Raw genomic sequence first — 24,517 nt, 5'->3', positions numbered from 1 at the left:
ACTGTCATCTTTTTTTAATGTTCTGTTTGTTTGGCATTAATTATTAAAGGTTGTCATTGATGCATAGAATGAATTAGCCAGCAGTATGGATTTTTTCACTGCCTATTGTGTCTATGGCAGAGTTTGGAGACTTGTTGCTGCAGCTGCTGAAGGAAGGGATTGGGATGCATGGGGAGCTCTCCACTGCTGAGGGGAAGGACGGGTCGGGGGTGGGTGAGAAAAATAAAAGGAAAATAAGGGGTTAGGCCTCTATGCTAGCAGAAACAGCAGGCAAGATGACAGGACAAGACAGGACAAGAGGAAATGGCCTCAAGTTACGCCAGGGGAGGTTCAGGCTGGATATTAGGAAAAATTTCTTTACTGAAACAGTGGTGAAACACTGCAATAAGCTGCCCAGGGAAGTGGTGGAGTCACCATCACTGGAGGTGTTCAAGGAATGTATGGACGTGGCATTGCAGGACATGGTTTAGTGGGCATGGTGGTGTTGGGTTGATGATTGGACTTGATGATCTTACAGGTCTTTTCAAACCTTAGTGATTCTGTGACATTGGCCTCACCTTTTTCTCCTGCCTTCGCCCTTCTTCTTCCAGAAGGCAGAAGATTGACTTGTTTGACTTTCAATCCCAACTGTACTTTCTCCCTCCATTGTTCCTCTAGATGGCCTTTCCTAACCCCATCACCATTTTTTTCTAGGATCTGTGATTTATTTCTCTGACTATGGTCAGAGAAAAGGTAGCAGTGAAGCATATCCAGAAATCCTACTAAGATTAATAGGATTTAGGTACAGTCATGAGTAGAGATTGAATGAAATATATGATTGAGTATTTTTCAGAAGGAAAAGGTGTATGTTTAAGAAGCTTGGATTTTCTTTCCCAAAGATGAGTGATGTCTGAAAAAGTTTGGTCTTGACAGCAGGAAATCATCACCAGTCTGCCCTCACTCTTTCTGCATTTAAGCCAATGAAAACATTTGTTAGTGCCATATGCACTCGCTAGTTCAGTGGTTTCCCAGACCCATTCAGGACAGCACAGGTAGCTCTCTAAATGTGAGGCAGTATGGTATTGAAGGTGAATCGCTGTGAGAGCCTCAGGGTTGTGCCTAAGTTAGTATGTCTCACGTTGCTCTGTCTGGAACTCTGAGTAAGAGGCTGAGGCTGTACTATTTGAAGTGTAAGGTGATTATTTTTTGTGTGGGTATAATGTGAATTTGTACCCCATAAACAAAGTAATAGTGAATGTTTAGGCTGATTTATTTCTGGACTGGATGTCTCTGATTTTCCCCAGTACCTGAGGAAACTGGATTGCTGTATTGGTTGAGTTTGAATGCCTAAATTCCTTGAGTACCTCTGAGAAACCAAGACTGATTAATCGATTATCTGTTATGTCCTTTATCTCTTATCTATTCTTTGTGGACTTTTATTTTCTATGCATTTAGTGTCATTCTTTTGGTATTTTTCTGAATTTCAGAGGTATGTTTTCTTCAAAACTCCTAAAGAAGTTAAACCTCCAGAGGATCTCCAGGACCTTGGTGTTCGATTCCTACAGCCGTTTGTGAATCTGTTGTCCAAAGGAACATACTGGTGGATGAATACATTCATCAAGACCGCCCATAAAAAACCAATAGACTTGAAAACCATAGGCAAGCTTCCCATTGCTATGAGAGCTCTGACCAATTACATTCGCCTTAATGAGGCTTTTGAAGCACAGAAGGTATGCAAAGCATGGGATTATGTCCGTCTGCTCACTCAGTGCTTATGTTTTTCATTACTTTTTATGTATGAGCATGGTATAAAATTATATAAACAGACCTGATGCAAATGAAGTATCCATTAGCATAGCTCTCCATATACAAAGAGATCACATACTCAGTTGTACCTCATACAAATAATGAAATTTATCTACCTAAACATGCATGTCAAGCACATTACTGGTTAAATGCGTGTAAAATCCATATGGCCTCTATTTTGATGTGGAAAGCTAATTATGGAGTATATTCACTGAACACCATTATCATTCTTCCTAATAAGACCCTGGAATCATTCAATTACAGAGTCAATATTAATGAGGCCTCGCAGGTCTATTTTGTCCACGTTCTTTCAGTTACAGTTTGTCTGTAGGAGAATTCAGGGCTGAAACCACCTCAGCTCAAATTCTGCTTGACTCCCTGGTGGGAGCTGAGTGTATTCAGGATTTTAAGAGAAGTCATTTGCATCCTGTCTAAAAAGAGTATAGGTTTCCAGTCTCTATGTTCTCAGGAACACAAAACCTGTCAGTTCCTTCCCTCTTTTTTTCTTTCTCCCCCAAGCAAACAACACACTTATTTGATCCCTATTAAGGGAAGGAAAGAAATAATGGTTCTTTTTATAAAGTGGAGGAGAGTACAAATTAATGCTTAGCTTTGACTCTATAGAAACAAATGAAATAATAATTGTAGTTCCTGTGCTTTTCTAGCTCTAAGATTGCAACTGGTTTTCAATGAATTAAAGTAGGGATAAAAATACCAATGACTTATCAGAACTGAGGCTGATACATAACATAATACTAATTAATTTTTTTCATTCTGAACAGAACAAAAGGTCATCATTTCCACAAGGATCCAGATCAATATGGCGTGCTCTCTGCTGTGCTTTTGGAAGACCCTTACTTCTCAGTAGCACATTCCGTATTCTGGCTGACTTGCTTGGATTTGCTGGTCCGCTCTGCATCTCTGGGATTGTTCACAATGTTGGAAAAGGAAATAACACTATCCGCCCACAGGTACTGTCAAAATGTCGTAAAAACAAAGGAGTCAAAAAAGTAATGCTATATCTGTGTATTATTTGGCCTCAGTAAAGAACGTGACTCTGCAATATCTTTGTGAATGCTAGAAATGACAGTATGTATGTACTGCCTATTATCCACATTTGTACCTTGATGGGGAGCAAAATATGTTACTCAGGCATCTAGTCAGGCTTCTATTCTGGAAAATAACCTCGCTGAGGATAATGGTGAAGCATATCCAGAATCCCACTAGTACAATAAGGATTTTAGGTACAGTCTTGAGTAGAGATTGAATCAAGTATGTGACTGAGTGCTTTTTGTAATGGAAAAAGTGTATTTTTAATAGGCTTGGCTTTTCATTTCCAAAAATGAGTGAGTCTAAGAGGACTTAAGCGGGCTTTTGTCAGGACAAAAAAATGCCAAGTAATTTAGCTGTGACAAAGAATTTCCACTAGTGTCTTTGGGGAGGTTGGTTTTGAAAGATCGACTGAAGCATATTTTTAAAGCGTGCTACTTAAATGAGTGTTCCCCAAGAAGAAACAGACACACTTCTTGATTAACTAAAAAAAAAAAAAAAAAAAAAAAAACAACTCAGGAAGCATCTTCTCATTATAAGGTGAGGTCACTCAGGCTCCATTTCTATGAGAAAGATACCTTTATTTTTGCAGCTCACTAATTGTTTGATATAAGACTTTATTTCCAAAATCTGTTGACACTAATGGAAATATACCTATTCACTCAAGTACGCTTTGGATTAGGTCCACTGTAAATATTTAAATACGTCAGATGAATTGCAGAAAATTTAACAAAGGCCTCAGGCTACAATTAATTGTTTATCCATTTTGCAATCCTTATCCTAATATTTGGAAGCTTTAATATAGCAAGTAGATTCAATGGAAACCAGTTAAAGCAGGAAATGAAAAAATTAGGACTATAGGGTCTACGTTGCAGCTAAGTACTGCGGAAGCTTTTGAGCTGCTTCTTGATAATTTGTTTGGAATACTGTTTCAGCTGAAATCATACCGAATCACTATTTACGGATTATCCTATTAAATTTTCCTATTGAAGTGTCAGCTAGTTCTCCCCTGTGAAAAATGCTCAGGGCTGGTCCAGATAGGCCCTAAACAGAGCCTCATCCAACCTTGACATCCTCACTGTGTCTAGCTAAGCAGTAGCCTCATCGTTGTTGTCATTTATACCATTTGGGGATCACCAAACAGCAGTGTTCACTGGTGGTGATAGTCCATGAGTGACACTTAAGGGTGTATTTTACCTTTGCTAAAAGGTCTCCAAGAGGCTTTTCTTTCTGTTTTGACCTGGTTTATACACATTGTTTTTCTGTTAAGAGGCTAATTACCTTTACATTTGAAAATTGCTTTTGCTGGATTAGATGAAATGTCTTTCTAAAATGTATGAAGGCTTTCTGTTCAAACCATCTGTAAACAGACTGGGGTGTTCAGGAAAATTCCCACCAGCTCTACTGCTAGGAATGTTATATCCTTACTTGTAATGAGTCAAAAAAGGAGAACCTTTCCTTATTAATTGTTTGCTCCTGAGAGCTGCATAGGTGTGGGAAACGAGCCTTCTAAAACACTGTCTTATGAAGACAAAGATAAGTTGGGGGGCCACATTGTTTGTGTTTGATGTGCTGCTGAGTTTGAGGCTGTTGGAAAGAATTGCCATACAGTGGGACAGAATTGGACAAGCAAAGTAAGCTGTGAGTATAGTGGAGAGCATCTTTTACCCATACCTTAAAGTGACATTTCTTCATTTTAAATAGTTTAGATTGAGGAGATGTTGTAACGAGTCAACTGTATCTTTCAAACAGAAATTCTGTTTGTGAAACTGAAGGCAAAGAGGTAAATCCTAAGATATAATATTTGCTCTATTCTTCAGGCCTTTTGTGACAGATATAAACTACCATGGAGCTGGAACTCAGATCACGTGGGTGTCACGGGCAGTATTAACTGCTTTAGTTAGCGCTGCAGTTAGTCAGAGCATGACAGTGTCTTATATTCTGTCATGCTCTTCATGTTTATTTATAAATGCAGTATCAATATTTATGGCCAGCCTGGAACATTCTTATGACAGGAATTTGACTGAGTGTTAATCATTTCGCACTGAAGAAGAGACTGACAGAATGATAACCTTTATATTTTGCTGGTAACATCTTCCACATTGCAATGTTAGGATTATCAGTTCCATTATTAGGAATATCTGCTGACATAACACATTCAAATAATACACCAAACCTACAGACTCATTATTTAAAAAGCTCTAAAAGTCATAGGTCCCAGTGTAGCAAAAGGACCAGTACTAACATTCAAGATTTTGTGAGACTAGGGTCTTTAAGTATTTAAATAGTGGCCTTTTGCTCAGCCTTTTACTGGTTAGAGCTTACCGGCACTTGTAAAAAGTGGTATTATCCTGAAGTCAACAGGAAGGTGGAACACTGAATGTTCCCAAAGCCATTTCTGAAAATAAAACATCTAATTAGTTCCATCAACTTCTCAAACAAGATTATTTGCTTTATATAAAAAAAAGTTCAGTAGGTGTTCAGTTATTTCCTTGTGTTTCCTGCAGGCTGACAAGTGTACTTAGACAACTATTGTAGTTTAAACACATAGATGCTCAGTGACTTTGTAAATCTTAATGGCCTGATAATGCATCTGAGACTTCGCAAGTATTTTGGTGCTTTCACCAAGTGTGTTCGTTTGATGTTTATGTATATATGTGTCAGTCCTCCTTTTCTCTTGAGTACTAGAAAAAATAATGAGAATATTCATCTCACTTGCCTCCTTGTTTATCTGTTACATGTTTTGATGTGAATCAATGCTGCACCAAAATCTCATTGCTAGAAAAGCATGGTTTGTCAAAACCATGTGTAAAAAATGGATTGTGTAAAAAATGGTATTCTTTTACATACAGTAAAAAGTGGTATTAGCTGCAGCAATGAGCAGTGCTAACCAGATGTATATGTAGAACAGCATTGCAATTGTGCTGCTTCTGTTACTGCCTTTGATATAATACAGCACAATCTGTAACCTTCATGGTTCATAGTTATGATAGTGCTTAGCCTTTCTCTTTGCTGTCATGTTAGTATCTTTGGCAATCACGGTCTCCCAGTGTCGCAGACTTGTACGTTGTTCTAGCTTTGCCTTCATAAGAAGCTTTTTTTGGCAATCACAATCTCCCAGTGTCGCAGACTTGTACGTTATTCTAGCTTTGCCTTCATAAGAAGCTTTTTTTAGTTTGTAATGTGTTACAGAGATGCCACTTTTTCCTGGATGACCCTGTGTTGAAATAATAAGAAATGCCAGTGAAGAACTGCTCAAATAATAGCTGACCTGAGAAAGGGTAACTCAAAGGAAAGATTCTCACTGTTGCAAGTTAATACTTTCTCAGAGGGCTTCTCTGAGGGCTAATTCCTTATTTAGTTCAGTGGGCCTACAGACTGCAGAAATGTTTATATGCATCAAATCTGATTGAAGTCGAAGTACCTAGCTGAATTGAAAAATATTATCGTCTGACAATTTATCTTTGAGAGCAGGAAATAAATTATTGAATGAAATAGTTTTCATTCTCTGTTTTCAAAGCATGAAACTCAGCACTGTTGAGTGTCAACTGATGGAAATTTTCCATGTTCTTGTAAGTTATTGCACTGTGTACTTCATAAAAGTAGTATATGACTATCAAGATGCCTCCTTATGGAAATAAGGAACATTTGCATGAACAAAAATTTACAGGAATGGAATCATAATTACTTGCTTTTTTTTGTGTCTGGCCTTGGTCTGAATCTCAGTAGCTTGTAACAAATGCCACATGTGTGGGTTTCTTAGGTTTACTCTCTTTTCCCACTTAAGTCCTTCTGTGTTGTGTAGTAGACAAAAGTCCTTTGACAGCTGCTTAATCTGGCCAATGTTTGAAGAAGAGTCAACCACAATTCATTTGGAAGTGATGAGATATTTATGGAGAATGACTTTTTGGTGTTGATGAATGACCTCCCAGGCACCTCAACAGATGGCTAAATGTTGTGTGGACAGATCAGACTTGTTTCTCCTTAGAAGGAGTATTGCTATGTGAGGTGGTAGGCAGTATGGAAACTTGTACTGAATGTGTTCTTGTAAGTGTGCGCTCTTCTCATGTACTGTAAAACAAAGGATCCTTTCAAAAACTGTTTTGCTTATTATCTTGTTTACTTGTTTGCAAAGGTAAGCATACATTTCTCTGCTTTTAAGGCTAATTAATTTCCCTACTAATGTCAAGGGGATAGATAGTGTGCCCACTACAGTAATGTCAGGAGCAATCATGAACCTCAAAAGATGGAGTAAAAAGAGATGGAAAAAATACCCTAAGGCTCTGGTTCAAGAAGATGAAGTGATCTGTTGGGTCACCACTGCTGAAAGGACTTGCTCTTCCTTCTTTCGCATTCCTTGTCACACCTGCTCCTGTTCCCTCCTTTGCTCTAGCTCTGGCACCAACTGGACACCTTTGTGGTCTGCTTTGGCCCATTGAACTAAAAGAAAAGAAGCAGATATTTTTTCCTGGGCTGAGTTTCTTCTGCCGGTGATTTGAACTGGCTCAGGAAGAGATCCAGTAAGCTCCCAAACTACTGCACAGTAAATGACAGAAGCATGCAGCTTGGAGCAACCCAGGTGCAATTAGGAGTAGGGCGAAGTCCATTCCTCTTTCAGCTGCCTCAGCTGCACCTTATAAAACCACAGCTTGAAAAACTAAGTTTAGCTTCTGTATTAACTTGTCATGTGGGGTTTCTATAACCATTCAGCTTCAAGGTGCAGATCAGATGTAATAAAGCGTACAGACAGTGAAAGTTTGTGAAACATAGTTTATTAAGTGTTATAGCAGTCTTGAAAATGTCACCAGCAAAGAAACTATGTAGGCAAGAAGAAATGTGCTAATATCCTCTGAGAGGATATGGAAAGAGACCTCTTCTTAATTTTGCCTTTAATGGCAGCATAAGCCAGCAATCAATGTTTTGAAGGAGCCAAGCTGAGAAAGTGGAAGGCAGAGACATTTTAGTTTCAGGCTTCCCAAGGTAAGCCAGCCTCTCAAGTAGTTGTGGCACCAAAGGCGTCTGCTTGTTAAATACAATCTAGAATAAATGCACTTCTTTCTCAGTAAACTGTAGACATGCTTCAAAATGCACTTTGGTGATCTCATGAACTTGCTAGGAGGTACTGGCCATAAATAAAAATGCTGAACAAACCTGTTGCATGCTGCAAACCAAAATAATGTGCAGAGTTCCAGGATTTGGAAGGATGTGTTTTTGACAAGTTTTAAAGGTCATTTTAGTGTTCAGTAACCTGAGATGCTAAAATAAGGAGACAAATTTCCCCGAAAGGATGTTAACTAGTCCTTTCTGACAATGGGCAGTGCACATCTTTTAACAAATGACCATATGGAGTCACTCAAAGTGTCCTAGAATTTTGGAAGGATATCAGAAATCCTATAAATGTCATTCTGCATTTAAATAAAGCTTACTGAGTTGGCACATTATATGACTGTTTCCTTGAATTGATAAACTGTGAGGTTTCAGATCAGGTTGGGAGCACTTTCAAAGTAATAAACTGTGGTTATCTCTGCTTATTAATTATGCAAAACTGGTAATTAAATTACCATTGCATCTGATTTCTAAATTTCTTTTTTTTATAGACTAAAATTCTTGGTGTTTTCTTTATTTCATCTCAAGAGTTCCTGTCCAATGCTTATGTTTTGGCTGTACTCTTATTTTTTGCCCTTCTATTGCAAAGGACGTTTCTCCAAGCATCATACTATGTTGCTATTGAAACGGGAATCAACTTGAGAGGCGCAATACAGGTAGCCAATATATTATTTATTAACCTATTTTCATACAATCATACGTGTATTTGTAAATACAAATTATAATTGTAGTCATTAAATTCTGATATGTTTCTCCTGAAATGTATTGAATGTAACCATTGCCATTAAAGATTGTGTTAACTTAGACCTCCATTCTCTTTCCTCTGCATCTTACTTGATGATTTTATCAAAACATTTATTTGTAATATCTAATGCTGTATTTCCTCTTACCTTCGAGCATAAATTTGCTGAAAGTAAAACTGAATGTAACTTTTGAAAGAATCTAGATTCTGAACTACACGTCTCCCATCTCAAAAGTGCGTTTTTGTAACATCCCATGAAAATAATACAGCTTTAAAATGTCTTGTAAACATACTTTGGCCAAAAGGATAGGTTGTATTCCCAGTGCACGCAGTAGTGTCTTATTCCATGGGCCATGCCACAAAATCTACCAGGCATTGCAGAGTCTGTATTTACTGGACATAAGTAAGATGGATAAAATGGAGTCCATAATCATGGTATAACTGTGAACAGCAGATCAAAGTTTTATGTAGTATTCAAAGATCTGTTCCTGGAAATGAGAGAATTAGGTGTAAGATTACAATGTGGTATTGACAAGTGCGCTGGCTGAAACCTACCCTCTGACAGCTTGAAAGCCAGCCTTGAAAGTTACACTATTTATCCATTGAACTACATAGATCCTGTGAGAGTCGGTGTCACAGATGGATGCTTTCAATAGCAGTATAATTGTTTAATTCACTTTGGATCTTACACTTGGAAGCACTTGTCAGCTGCCAGACTTCTGGACTCCGTCCATCGGTTTTCCCTTATTAGAGTGAAGTAGAAAATTCCTAAAGAAATAAAGATTTGACCCAAAATATATATTAAAAATTTGCATGTCTTGTATCAAGCAGAAAAGCTGCAACTAACTGAAAAATGCATGGACCACAGCAAGTGTAAAAGGGGAATTGTTGGCAAATAGTGCTACGTTAATTTTGTTCAAGAAAAGCTTTGTGTTTTCTACATTGGGTATTACACAGAGGCCCAGATAATGCTAGCAGTCGGACCATTCAAATTGGAAAATTTCTAGCCATCACTCTAAGCAGCAGAATTAGTCTTAATGGCAGTCTCTGTGCCAGTATTTTTATACAATTTTTTTCCTATAGTTTTTCAACTTTCTTTAAACCTTTTATCTCTTTTCCTCTGCTGTGTAAACCTGCTCCTGTTCAACATGCCCTATTATGACTTTATGCTTCATGATGGACAGTTGGCACTTGATCCGAAGGCACTTACTGAATCAAGGTGCCTCCTGTCAGCTGTCTCATGACTGCTAAGCCTTTTACCAAACCAGTTGCTAAAAGTACACTTTCATTATTATGTATTAAGTTATTTTTATACATGGTGCCTGATTCTGCACTGAGGCAACTACTTAATTCAGTACAGAATTAGCCCTGTTACATTAGTTGTCTGTGAATTAAATTTTGTAATGGGACTGAGCTCTCTAGCCAAAATGTAGCAACATTCTCAGCCAGGAACATGGTTCTGAAGGTAGATGGGACCTGAATCAATTGCCAGAGAAAAATAAAAGGGATGATAATATATTGAGTATTACATATTGATTGTAATAATACATTATCTTATGAGCACTAGTTGCAGCAAGGGCACTCCATGGAGAAGCTGAAGGTGTAAATCATAGTCACTAATGTGTTTCTTGGGCATTTTGGGCAGTAAAGGTTTCATTCTCTTACTGATCCACAGGGATGCAAAAAGGGAGTACTTAGAGAATCATTATGTACCTAATTGCACTGTGCTTTTTGTGGGTGAACAAGACAGTAGCTTAAAATTTTTCATCATAACATAAAAGGCCAAACTTCAAGCTCTTCATTCAACTTACTGAGAATGTTGGTTTCCCTCAGCATGCTGGACTACATCTGTGTTTTAGATGGAGCTGGAAATCTTATTGTATTTCTATATGCTAACACCTTTTGATCTGTCTTCCAGACAAAAATATACAATAAAATTATGCAGCTTTCAACTTCTAACATGTCTATGGGGGAGATGACTGCAGGCCAGATCTGTAACCTGGTTGCCATAGACACAAATCAGCTGATGTGGTTCTTCTTCCTCTGCCCTAACCTTTGGGCTATGCCAGTACAGGTAAGGAGATTGAACATGCTTTTGTTATTAATGTGGGTCAGTCTGTAGTGATTGATTGCTTGTGAATTTTGTGAAAGTAGAGCTATTAAAGAAATCAAAGAATAACTTGAGATAAGATTTCGAGCTATTAATATCTAGAAATACTGTACATAATATGTTTCATATCTGTGGCAGGACTCTAGGTATTTAGGATTGTGTTAGGATCTTGACTGCTGCCAAACATACTTTGCATTTGTAACAAGAATTTATAGGGTGCAGCAGGTTATGTTATTCCAGTGCATTCATTTATTACATCAGGGGAGTTAACTGGAATGTATTGCAATAATTTGTCTCCTGAATCCTAGTAGAAGCAAGAGAGGTAGCAGTTTATTCAAAAATATGATCGTTTAGAGATGATCCTTTGGTCATCCCTTAAAACTACTGCTGCCTCATGGATGACAAATTCAAGTGTATGAAATTCCACAGATTAATTTGCTATATGAAATTGTTTTGCTACTTTATCTTCTCTGGTGTCTTTGGTCTCCTGTCTTTAAATACCACTCTCATCCCTTGAATCTCCTTTCATACATGCCTGACATGGAGCAGATCACTTTTCTGGGTTACACACTGCCTTGACTCCTGGTTCCATGTCCTGTAGCCTTGTGTAATGCCCAATGAAATAGAACTGTGTCTTGTCAAGTCTTTAAGATGAGGCAAGCAGAGTCCCATCTCCGAGCGTACTTTCACAATTGATTTTAAATTAATCTGAAGCCTGTGCTCTTACTGAAACAGGAGTTTGTATGCAATGTCCAACATGGAAACGCAGTGTCTTTACCACCTTCGTTGTTCCAGCTCCATAGATTGTGCATTGTGCATCTTTTTTCAGTGAGGTAGTATTCCTCTGAGTCTGTGAAGTGGTGAGTCTCACTGGATGGCCACGTGATGAATTTAAGCTTATGTTAGTAAGAGGGTAGAGCAGACACAGAGTAGTAGGAGATCAGAGCAATCTCAGTACATCCTTGGATCATTTTTCAAAGTTCACTCTTAGTGAAACAGTGGAAAAGTGCAAATTACTTAGTTTGGTAGAGCCAGTACTTAAACAAAACCTAGAAACCTCCTGCACTTCCATTTAGGAATTTCCTGAGAAAACTGACAGTAAAGCACATAGTTGCATCTGTTATTAATACAGCACCCTGCAATTCTTTCTGCTTTCTTCCAGCTACTCGGTGTATTTTTGTTGAAAGTGCTTCAATACAAACAAAAGAGGCAGTGGAGTTTAAATTCACTCAGTATTTTCTAAAAGTATCATTTAGATTCAAAAACATGATGAAAACTCCATTGTGTTCATGTCACAAAGGTGGTCTGGTTCCAGCACTACGTGGAGGCTGATTTGGCTGGCATGGAAGTCAGAAAGCTGCAAGTAATCTATCCAGCAGCTTTGCATTTTGGGTTGCCTGTTCTTGCCCAAAAATGAAATAATTTTCATGAGACTGTGTGTGGACTGTAACTGGCAGATCATATTTCCAGTCAGTTTCTAACATGGCTTTAGGAGTGTCGCTTAGGAATTCCTGTATCCATCAACATCTGATACTAGTGATTTTCTTCTATAAGATGTTGAGCATATAAGAGTATTATATTGAAAAGTTGGGGATGGGAAAGAGAAGCCAGCCATTCAGGTGATTGTATAAATTATATGAATGTCCTTCAAAGAGTAAGGCACTAGGCTGCTGGCCATCAGGGGATCTGAATTCTTTTCTGACAATAAAGATACATATTAGAATTGAGTAGATTTTATAGTTGTTACTGTCAAAACCAAGAGGTTTTGGTCAAGCTGCTACAGATCAGATAAGCAAGTTCTGCTTTGTGATGGTCATAAAATCATCTGATTGCATGGTAAGCCAGATTAACTTCCTAACCTGGAAAAAACCCCCTGATTTAACTGTTTTCCCTGGATTCTTTTTTTTTTCCTCACTGAGGAAAATACTGGGGAGGGGCAATGCAAGTCCTTCATTGATAGTGAGTTCTTGAATGCGTCTTGTGTCCTCTTGTGTAGTCTCATTCTTCGGGGAGTATTTGTTCTCTGGAAAACCAGTTAGTGTCCTTTCGAAATACTCTGGGAGTCTTCACACTTTTGCTATATGTGTTTGAAACCTGACATGTTACCATATGTCTTCTAGTGGTAGTGAGGGGTAAATTGCTTCTGAGACTGCAGTAGGACGTGGAGGGCAAAGAAATCTGTCTGAATCTCTGGTAAAACTCTCACAAACTCCAGTGAGAGTTGTGTAAAGCCTCAAATCATGATAGTGAGCACATTAAGGTGTAAACAATCAGCAGCTTACTAACTGATGACTTCTTTTAACCATGCTTTCATGCTTAGGGTTTGTATTAACTGTACATGTGCGAGCTGTATATAACCATGCTTTCATGCTTAGGGTTTGTATTTACTCTACATGTGTGAGCTGTATATAACTATACCTGTTAAAATATTAAGATTTAAAGTGATTGTAGTCATTTATACAGGTCGTAGTGTGGCTGCATTCATACAGTATAAATGCATTTGTCTCTCTCTTGTGCAGTAGTAACTGCATTGGGGAATTAGCTTTCCTGATCTACTCTGGAGAGGCTTATATGCCAGTTAAAAATATTTGACTTCCTAGAATTAAAGAAGGGTGGTGGTTATAGCAATTATCGGCAGGAATTTTTCAGGAAGAAACTTGACTGCCTTTTTAGCATCAGGATGGTTTCCCTGAAATTATGGGGGGGGTGGGGTGGGGGGGGAGGGCAGGGAGGGGAAGTGGGAACCAGATTATTTTAAAGTGGGGGAAAAAAACCCCAATGATCAAGGAACATGTCCTAATACTGATTTCTAATTGCAAAAGAGAAGACAACTGTAATGAAAAGAAACTGATATGAAATATCATATTAAATATGGTTATAGGTTGGCAGTTTGTTAGTAATAATTTGGATATCAGAGTATTTTTTGTCCATTTACTAGAAGTACACTGCAGTAAGAAGTCAGTGATTGTATACTGCTAAAACTATATTGCTGAAAGAGCTATGAGAGCTTAAGAAAAGTCCACCCCTTTAATGATAACATTTAGGGTCCAGTTATCCTGTAGACTTAGTCTGCATTGTAAGTCTGTTAGTAAAACAGACTATGTGAGGGGTACCAATTTCATGTACACTTTTCGTAAGACCACTCTGGCAGCTCAGTGTAGGGAGAGCTTCAATGCAACTGAGAATTTGGCCAATTTTATTGCATGTTTTATAACAACATTTTGCTCTAATGTGCCAGAAGTCACCGACTCATGAAGATTTCCTGACAGTCTCCTGAAAATATGATTATATTTGCATTAAAATTCACCCTGCAATGCTCCTTAGCAGATGAGGACAATCAGTGTCAAAGCATGCTCCCGTGTTGTGGATGGTGCAGGCATTGCAAGGCACAGATCAGTGAGTCGTGTTGGTCACAAAGGTTTCTTCAAACCATGTTTCCACAGCATTCATTCAATACCTTGTTTTCTGAGGCAGTGAAAGCAATTACTGGATGCTTGAGAGATGACTAATGAAAAGTGGAACAAGCTTCATCATTATTTAAAACAGGTTTTTAATTGTTTTGTAGCTCTTAACCTAATAATCAGCATTTCAGCATCTGCTGTAGATTTTGTAATAGCCATTCGTAACAAGTTAGGTTTTTCTATACAGTCCAGATAATTTGAGCCCCATCTTTGCTCTGACTGGAGTCAATAGGAGCTTTATCATTGCCTTAAGTTGCTGTTTGAAGGCCATTGAAATCCATGAAAAGAGGCCCGGGGATGCCCATCAGTTGAAAGATGCCCTCAGTAGGTTTGGCTCAAACCCTGGGAGCAAAATGAGGCCCTATAAAGGCTTTCCCTCACGCCTCCATTTTATAAACACTCTTGTTTGATTTCATTGTGATTATTAAAACATCCTGCATTCTCCTATCTCTTGTTCATTGGCAGGGATAGCTTACAGTTGTAATGAAAGGACATTTGTCTCTTTCAAAACTGGCCACAAAGCAGTTTCTGACTGAAAGTATTTGCTATCTTCAATAAATAATGAAGACAAAATAACCAGAACTATTGGTGAGCTTCATGCTCGTGATATATATCTCTGGCAGGTAAAAGCTTTGGGATTTTGATGAAAAGGGAAGCAAAGTGTTTCATTACACAGTTTTTTATAAATACGACCATTACCTTCTCAGAAATATTAATGAGAGCCTTCCCATCTGCCAGATATTGTCCTCCAGCAGTTCAGATATTATGTATGTACTGTTTATTCTTGACTGTGTAGTGTGCAGTATGATAAATATAGAATTACTTGCAATAGAGCTTACAGATTTCAGCACTTTTCAGATACAAGTATTCACATACATAAATTGAGAATACATTTTTTGTCCCATACATGATGAATATATTTTAAAAGTTTGCCCTTATTACCACAATATAAAGAAGATGAAAATGGGATAATTTTTAATTTATTGAAAACATAGAATTTTTATTGCAAAGACTGACCTTTTCAATATCCAGGTTGGGGGGGGGGAAGCAGCTGTTGAGCTAGCAACTTCCTGAGGATCCAATAGCTAGAACAGCTTTCCCCTTGCCTATGTGAGAAGCTGAGGCTCTGTTCCTAGAACCAGCCAGTCCCATAATGTCCTTGACAATCAACCAGTAGTGGAGGAAAGCAGGGGGTCAGTGTTCTGCATTGTTTTGTAGTTTTGAACGTCTCTTAACTGTGCACTGTTCAATGCTTTCCTGTATTTTGAGTGCCAAGATTGTCTGCCCATGAATAAGCAGCTGGGAATGAGTATCTTTATTTTTAAGGACCAAGACCATTTCACATTTTGGAGGGGAGCCCTGCCAACGCCATCTGACAGAGGCTTTGCACGTTTTCTTTGGCTTCACACATTCATGGATTTCCTGACTTCAGATGGAAGCAGATTGCTTGCTTACTTGTCACTAAAAAATTTTTAATTTACAGTTTAACCTTTGCTTTTGCTAGATTTGTGATGTATAGACAATAGGACTTTACTTTCATGTCACTGCATGTTTCCTAAGTAAATACTGTGACTCATTTTAAGAGTCATGTTTTAGTTAAGTTCACCTGCAAAGAGGCATCAAAGGATTGTTAAGGAAAAAAAAAAAAAATCTGTCTGTGTGCCTTAAATTCATGAAAATGTCAAGATGGAAATGTGGAAACTAAGGACTTCATTTTTCTTCATGGTAACACCCAATTCCCATACATATGTGTGGGAATGGATGAGCTTATGACTACTGAGCTTTGAAATGATGGAAGATAGTGTTTCTGCGAGGGTTATGAGAGTATGCAGATATAGCAAGAGCAGTAGATAATGCTTTAAGGAAATTGCTAATTTTTTTTTTAATTAAGTAAAATGATGTATGAAATTAACTTTCCATCACTATGTCTTCTGATTAATTTATCAGCTTATACTGATAAATGTATAGCATATCAGTGCTCCAGACTGTTCAGGAGTCAGTCATTAGAATAGTGGTAATTAATACTGACAGCTTGTATATCTTGTTTGTGTTTATTGAGCTGCTTACAGTATCCTTTCCATCCAGACTGTGGCGCTCTCAATACTTATTTATCTAAAGGCAAACCTTTTTTTCCTTAAGCTGTTTCTCTAACCTTTTTTTCACAGTCATCGCCAGTCCGGGACTGTGCATCCTTAAAACAATTCCTTGCAAGTTTATGTTGGAGTTTATTTGAAGTGGAGGTTCTTAGTGATATGATTTATGGTGTTCCTTTTTTATGTACTGGTCAGCAATAATGTCATGTTAACATTTACAATATCAGTTGCATTTTTAATATTTCATATTAGCTTCTATAGTAAGCAAAGAAGCATTCCTCCTTTGTGGAAGTCCCATGTGTTGTAGACTGGTGAGTTCTGATCAAACTGGGAGATGCAATTTCTTCCTCCATGTAAAAATGCTTAAATGTCAAAGAAGAAAAAAAAATCATAAATCAAAGAAAGCGCATGCTATGTCATCTGGCCAATGGGGAAAAATATTTAATAATGACTGTAAAGGGAATATCTCAATGTGTTACTTGGAAGTATTTTAAAATAACTTCTAAATTTTATTTAAAGTTTTTTTAACAAATGTATTTATTTTTAAATAAAGTTATTTTAAATAGCTGTGAGTTACATCATAGAAGATACGCAAATCTCTACAACCTTCTTCTACTGTTCCTAATGGGGAGTCCATGAAATGGAAATACACAGAATCCACAAGCTGGGGAGGAACACTAGGTGGACGTATTTGGTCTTCTGACAGAATAGCCTGACTGATCAAGCCCCGCTGTGCTAGTGATGCAAAACGTCTGATGTTTGGGGGTAGGGTTAGCTGCAGTGGCTGTTGGTTTCAAACGTGCTGTCCGGTTACCCTGTGATTGGTCTTTGTGGTACATACACAAAGGGAAGCCATCCCAAGCCTTCCCCTCACTTTCTTTTCTCCCAACAGATAATTGTAGGAGTTCTTCTGCTCTACTACCTTCTTGGAATCAGTGCCTTAATTGGAGCAGCAGTAATCATAGTCCTTGCACCTGTTCAGTACTTTGTAGCAACAAAACTCTCTCAGGCCCAAAGAAGCACATTGGTAAGTGTCTTCAAACTGGTACCGGATATAAATATCACCTCTGATAATTATGCATTGGTCTGTGTTTGGAATTACAAAGCTAACCACGGACATTGACCAGGAACTGATTCTCAAACATTTTGTAATGTTCAAGAATGTCAAGTTCAAGAATGTGAAAACATGATAAGTGTAAGCAGTGAAGATGCAGGTTCTGGGGTTTATATTTTTCAACAAGTATGTGTTTCCCTAAGAGCAAAAAAACTTAAGACCTTTGTAACTTGCACATGTAAATCGTCAGTAGTCTTTGACTGAAATGGCTTTGTGTAGTCAAATGGTGCACAACTAAATGAATCGTGCAGGGCAAGCTGTCCAAGGGGAAAGGAAGTAGGAATGCTGTGTCCAAACTCAGACCCCAGATATATCGGAGATGTGGAAATCTATCAAACTGATTTATTTAAATAACCTCCGGGCAGTCCTAACTCCTTCAGCGTGCTCCTCAGCTGGGAGCTTAGAGGTCTGCTAAGTCACAAGCTGTTCCTTGATCCCTCGCTTGACTTGTCTATAATTTGAATGGCCTGCCTCACTGCTGGGAAAGTTACCGTGGTTCACAGGAATTACCATGCCCAGCTGCTCTGAACCTTATTCCCACATTCAGTGACTGTTGCACTGCCAAGGAAGCCATATGAACCTGTAATGGAGCCAGCTTGCTGAAATCTCTTCCACCACAAATCATGGGTGGTTATGAGAGTTATTTGTGCACCTTCCTGTGTGAAAAGTAATGCCTTCACAACAACAGTATACATCCTTCTAGAAATGTAGGCAGCATTCATCCACGTAGCATCCAAACAGAAAACAAAAAAAACAACAAAACATCTGAATGGACAGAACTAGTAAAAGTATACCTGACTGATTACAAGGGGCTGCATACAATTTTTTTGTGATCCTTATGTTTAGGGGTCAGGTCCTTTAATTATACTCTTTAAGTAAATGTGTATGTAAATATTGCAGGAGTACTCCAACGAGAGACTGAAGAAGACAAATGAGATGCTTCGAGGCATTAAGCTCCTTAAACTCTATGCTTGGGAACACATCTTTCACAGCAGTGTAGAGGAAACCAGACAAAAAGAAATGACTAGCCTCAAGTCTTTTGCCCTTTATACCTCCATATCCAGTAAGTCTCTTCCTTCATTCTAATGTTCACCTGAAGTGATACTGCATTATTAGCTGCTAATGAGTTTACCATTTCTCTGTTGAGACTGTTTCAGTTGCTTTAGGCTCTGATCCGTACTCCTCACTTGCCATTTAGTCAGATTTTCCATTTAATTCAGTAGAATTTTGCCTGTATAGGAAATATGCCTAAAAGAGAAAGTCAAGATTAATGCTTCATAGCATTATTTTTTCTGGAGAAAAGTTCTTAAGTGTTTCACAGGCTGCCTTCAGCCAGCAATATTCTCCTCTATAACACAGCACTGGGGAAGAAGCCTTTGTTAATGAGGTGGGTTTTTTCCCTCCTGCATTTTGCACAATACAGTGTATCATAATATCAGGTGACAGAAGTTGTCCTTGCATTGAAGCTCCAACAGATGGTACTTACACTTTCTTACTCTAAATTTGGATTTCTTATTAAAAAAAGTTATTCTTAAGAGCATTTTTATATCCTGGAAAGGAAAATAGGATAATTCTGGCAATATCAAACATATTCCATATTTAGATTCTTTTGTTATTTTCAAGCTGGTTTAAGGCATTTATCATCCTTCTAAAAAGACCTGGGACCAGTTGAACTTTGTAATTGAGGAGGTCATATGCAACACCTATATAATTGCTACTGTAATTCTTTAGAAATAATTAGTCAAGTCATACTGAACAACGCTGTTTATGTAATCTGCAAGATGTCAATGAAATGGAAACTTTTAGTGAGAAGTATTCAAATGACACAAGGTACCTGTACAAATACCTTCTAGACTAATAAGGAAGACTACTCCTTAGGAAAATAACTTGCAGTCTGGTTAGTATTATTTGATTTCATTTGACCAAGAGATGTGCAGCTGACTTTGCTGCCAAATGATCACATAGGTAATGCACTCTGAGGGAAAGATCCTGATCCCTGAATTTAACTGACATTAAGTTGAGGTTTTCATTGAATTCTGAGACCAGAATTTCTCTCTGGGGATCATGAGCTCTCTGTGCTTGGAGAGTAGTGTCCACTTTGACAAACAGAATTTACCTGGGTTACGCTGTGTGACCAGAAACTCCACCCTACACCCAGATCAACACAGATGGACTCCCTGTGTTTGCAGTGCTTCATGAGGCATTAAATCTATTTATAGTCAGAGCCACAGGTTCAGCTGTATGACTGGAGGAGTTGTAGAGGCTTATTTGATTTTAGATCCTCACAGTATCATTTGTAACAGCTAGGAAAAGGTGTGTTTATCCCAAGAGTACTGACTATTCTGTAAAGAAAGTGAGATAAGAACCCCTATTATTAAAAACAATTCTAAATATGTACTGATGCTTCTTGAAACATTCAATGTTTGCATTTGCATTCTTGTTTTGTATTATGTGTGATATTTATGTTTATGTAAGACACAGTAGATAATTCCTCAGCTGGGGTAAACCAGTGCAGCTTTTTTATGTTGATGTTGCATATCATTTTGGCTTATAAAAGGTTCATATAGTTTCAGCCTAGGAGTTCCTTACACCCTCTCTCTTTAGCAGAAATTACACTGATCTATGCAAACTGCATTTTAGCAGACTACATAGGGAACATAAATATAGGAGAACTTGTTGGTTTTCTTACCATAAGTGTAAATAAAATGACAAGCATAATCAGCACAAAGCATGTTTGCTAATATTATAGTGAACGTATGATTTCATTTTTTTAAGAAGGAAAAAATAGAATGAAAAAGTTAGGAGATGACCAAGATTTTATGTATTATTGATCAAGAGGAAGGCAGACACTTCCTAGAACAGTAAGAAAGTAGAAATGAGGTATTTTTTAATATACTTTTTCTAACGTAGTGTTGAATAGACTCCGGAATACTTTGCTAAGTATACTTAGCTATTAACATGAAAGAAAGAATGTGGTTGGCGCTACTTCTATTCATGAGGAATAGATTTGCATTGAATTACAGAAAATATACCTACAAGTTTCAGGGCAGTGTTGGCTAGACCACAAGAAAATTACATTTCAAGACCTCATGGAATTTGGATCTCATCTACCTCGCCCCTGTGCCTGCATCCAGTTTGTACATATATGGAATTGTTCTTGTGTACTAAAAGAGCTGTTATAGAAATTAGCTCTTCCTATAATTTTAATGAAATGTACTCAGCAGAATCAAAGCTGGGTTGCAAAGTTGATAGTGACACCTTTTGAGTTTCAACGGTGAGTTCTTTAACTGTAGCAAAGAAGATTGCTATGTCATTTTTTCATACTGATTAGTAAGATTATCCGATGTTTGGTTTTATAGGTTTTAGTATACACTATATATTCAGGAAAGACAGAGAAAGAAAGAAAGGTTTTCCAATTTCTATGAATTTTTGCCTAATCTGTCAGAAGTAAAGTAACTCCAGGCTTTCTTACAGGAAAATAACAGTAGTTACTATCCTGAACTGTTCAGAACCAACTGAAAATGTTTTTCCCAGTTTTCAGTCTGCCTTTTTCCAGTAACAAAGAACTTTTGTCTGAATCTAATTAAACCAAAAGTCTTAGCTGTAAAATAAATTTATTTTAGAAAACATTTTATTATTCTGGACACTTGAAAAAATAAAAACAAAAAAAACTCCCAAATTCCAGTGGCTCAATAAGCCCTTGTTTGTTTGTTTGAAAAAAGATGTTTGAAGTGAAGTCCTTGGAGGTACTTGTGATCTCACATAATAGCAGAATTCAGATTGACTTCTTGGGAGCCACCAAGTGACATTGGCTGTCTTAACTGCAATGGACTTTGCCAACCCTACAGTATATTTAATCTGTCTGTATTTGACAGGTATGATCTCATACTGTAGACAGCAGAAGAGCAGGATCCGTCTCGGAGGAATTTATCAGCTTTGCTAGATATTGTAGTCAGATTCATTCATAAAAGCAAACACATGTACTGCAGCAGTCTCAAAGGCAAATTGCAAATGCAAGGATTTAATAGAATTAAGAAGTCCATAGCTGCAGGCAGAAAGTTTCCCTTTTTCAAAATTTCTGTACTGTAACTATCTCAAGTTTATACCAAGTGTGAAAACTGGGCAGGAAGTAGAATCATTAGGAGAAATGAGAGTCTGAACTGAAGTTGCTTTGTATTCCAACACAGAAAAGAATATTTTCCTCAGAAAAATATATTTTTTTTCCCTAGGGTGAGGAGTAAACTATTAATTTCTAGGCTTTAATACATATTAGTCTTTCAAAGGCTAAGCTTTTATTTTGGAATTATGTACACAAACGTACCTATATTTTCAAGTACTCCCCTCAGTCAAGGTATTAGAGCTATATGAAATAACACAGCTGTTCTATTTAAGCTTGAGTGCAGAGATTACAAGTATGTTGCAGGATTCATTAAAGATCTTCTAAATGTGTGAAAAAGAAACATCTGACAGGGAGTTTATGCCCAGAAAAGGATGGCCAAACAGTCAACCAGAAGTATTTGTGGGTTAAATGATGACACTCCACTTCAGGTAAAGTAACTGGGGAGTGCTTTTACTGTCTGAACATTAGCTATACCTGGTAAGAAAAAAGGACAAGCATAGTTTAAACAAAAAAGTGGCTACCTTCTTTCTTTTCTGTTACATGTGTACTGATCTTTTAATTCTATTTTAGCTATAGGTTCTACATTCTTTCTCTGTATTGTTTACTTCATGAAATAAAGTTGAGCGAAGGTCAAAATGAAAAGGTGATGATTAAATAATATCCTCAGGTTGCTATAGAGGGGACAGATGTGTTGGGTAAGATTGTAGCTCTGGTTCTGACTCAAGCTCCCAGATGGATAACTGGTTATTATTGCACTCTTAACCCATATTCCTGCCTGATCTAAAAGAGATCCCTGTACAGAAATGGTATTTGCTTGCTTCTCCCCATCCATCTGTTTAATAACCTCTGAATGCTATAGTGTATGAGTTGCTATAGTGAGGGAATCCAGGGCACCAAGACAGACACTGTTTGAGGTCAGGGAGGAAACTGGTTCATTGTTTGCATTTTAATAGCGCAAGGCCCTGCTGAAATCAAAGCTCTACCACATTTAGGTACTGTTAGAACCTGTATTGAGCTCCTGAGGACACTCACAAAGTAGCCAAGCCTGCCAAAGCAGGAGTCATTATGAGTAAATCCTCCGTAAGAATAGACTAAGCCAACGATACAGTGCAGGGTTGCCAACCTTCCCTTACCCTTTGAACTGCATCCCGAAACCTGAGGGTACCACAAAGCCCTGTGCCTCAGAAGCAGGTCACAACTTGCTGTAGGTGCCAGCGGCTCTCCCAGGAGGTCCTGCCGCTGGGCGCCGGGATGGGGCAGAGCTCGCTGCGCAGCCAGCCTGCGGGGCAGGCCCAGCGCTATGGCCCGTGCAGCCTCTGCTGGGACTCCTGTCCTCTCGCTGTGGGGAATTCAAGTCGCCCCCCCAGACCTTGTACCAGCTCGGCCTTTCTGCCTATCGTGAGACGGAGACCTGCCGCGTCCCTCACCTGAACCGCGTGTGACCTGGTCGCAGCTCAAAACCAGTAGATTAGTCAACCTTTTCCAGGGCACACTGTTGGGCTCTCTGTTCTGATGAGATGAAGAGAAGTAAACTGTAGGCATGTTAAAAAAATGTACAGATGTGTGTAGATAGCTGCGCGTTTTTCCTATCTTAAGCATGGAAAATACCATTGTAAACCAGTGCTAGTAGTATTTTAACATTTAGCATGTCTGAATGGAAATAGTTTCTAAATGTTCCTACGTGTTTTCCTTCACAGTCTTTATGAATGCAGCAATACCAATTGCAGCTGTACTTATAGTAAGTATGGACTTTTCTAAGTAGCGTTAATTATAACTGCATTTTCAACTGTAAACGATGTGGAAATGAGGAAGGAAGAGGACAGGATGCAAACCTGCTACACGTTTGCAATTCGTCTGGGAGACAACGGAAAACGCCCACTTGTCGTCTGTGACAGAAGCAGCCCGGAGTATGCAGCGCTCCCCCGAACTGTTAAGAGCATATAAATTAAGATTCTGTAAATGAAAAGCTTATTAAATATGAAGTCTTTGTGCATTTCCTTCTTTATGACAAAACGCTGATGATGATGTCTGTCTCTTTGTAGACATTTGTGGTCCATGCTCATCTGACAAGAAAGGCTGACTTCTCCCCATCCGTGGCATTTGCCTCCATCTCCCTGTTTCATATTCTTGTGTCTCCATTGTTCCTGCTCTCCAGTGTGGTTAGATCCACTGTCAAAGCATTAGTAAGGTGAGAACTGTAAAATTACTAGCTTTGCTACCACCTCTCTGACTTTTGAGAATGTGTCTATTGCTCATTTTCCAACTGTAAGTTTAGAAATAGTGTGGTGATTATTTATCTTTTGTTGTTATAAATTGCTTCCCAACTTTTCACCTTGCATGCTTCCCTTGGTTGCAGCATGTGGGCCAATTTCTTTGCTGATACAATTGTCACAACCGATATTTTGTGGTCCACAGCTAGTACTTCATTGTGTGGAATGGGTTGAGCTATGTTGGTACTGCATGCACCATATATGTGGTATCAAGAAAGGAAGTGAAAACTTACTGAAGATTTAGTTTTGTAAATCACCCATATGTTTCCCTCCATCAAGCATGTAGAAGGGAAAAAGGTAATCACAGAAGCACATGTCTTTCATCATGTATCTCTTGGGCTGTGCTCAGCCTCCACCCCTCTGCCTGAGAGGTTGCCAGCTGGTGGAGAGTTAGACTTAAACAAATAAACAAAAAACCAAACAAAAAAAACCCCGTAAAAATCACTGTTAAGTGTGAGAGTGAGTTGATGACTAAATGTCTACTCCAGACTTGATGAATTTTTACTTTCTTGTGAACATGTTAGGCTGTTCAAAAACCAGTAGAACTGCTGTTTCACTGGGAGTTTTACTTTGAGTATCAACGGATTAGTGTAAAAACCTCTTAATGCTTTTTGTATGTAGTGTAACTCTACCTGACTGATAGGAAAGGAAGAGAGAGTTTGGGCT

At 38.3% G+C, this 24,517-nt stretch overlaps 1 protein-coding gene across 1 annotated transcript in view; it reads left to right on the top strand.

Moving 5' to 3' along the window:
* The window catches only part of ABCC8 (ATP binding cassette subfamily C member 8), an 81,173-nt gene that overhangs the window by 11,341 nt on the left and 45,315 nt on the right, over positions 1-24,517 (top strand). The window contains exons 5-12 of the mRNA XM_059826155.1: positions 1,467-1,709; positions 2,568-2,756; positions 8,433-8,597; positions 10,602-10,757; positions 17,240-17,374; positions 18,362-18,524; positions 23,279-23,319; positions 23,624-23,769. Coding sequence (XP_059682138.1) covers positions 1,467-1,709; positions 2,568-2,756; positions 8,433-8,597; positions 10,602-10,757; positions 17,240-17,374; positions 18,362-18,524; positions 23,279-23,319; positions 23,624-23,769 — 1,238 coding nt within the window. The remainder of the gene's footprint in view (positions 1-1,466; positions 1,710-2,567; positions 2,757-8,432; positions 8,598-10,601; positions 10,758-17,239; positions 17,375-18,361; positions 18,525-23,278; positions 23,320-23,623; positions 23,770-24,517) is intronic.

Source organism: Gavia stellata, chromosome 17 (assembly GCF_030936135.1).
Source record: "Gavia stellata isolate bGavSte3 chromosome 17, bGavSte3.hap2, whole genome shotgun sequence".
Lineage (NCBI taxonomy): Eukaryota > Metazoa > Chordata > Aves > Gaviiformes > Gaviidae > Gavia > Gavia stellata.
Note: the sequence above shows the minus strand (reverse complement) of the source record. Positions and strands in the feature narration are given on the sequence as shown.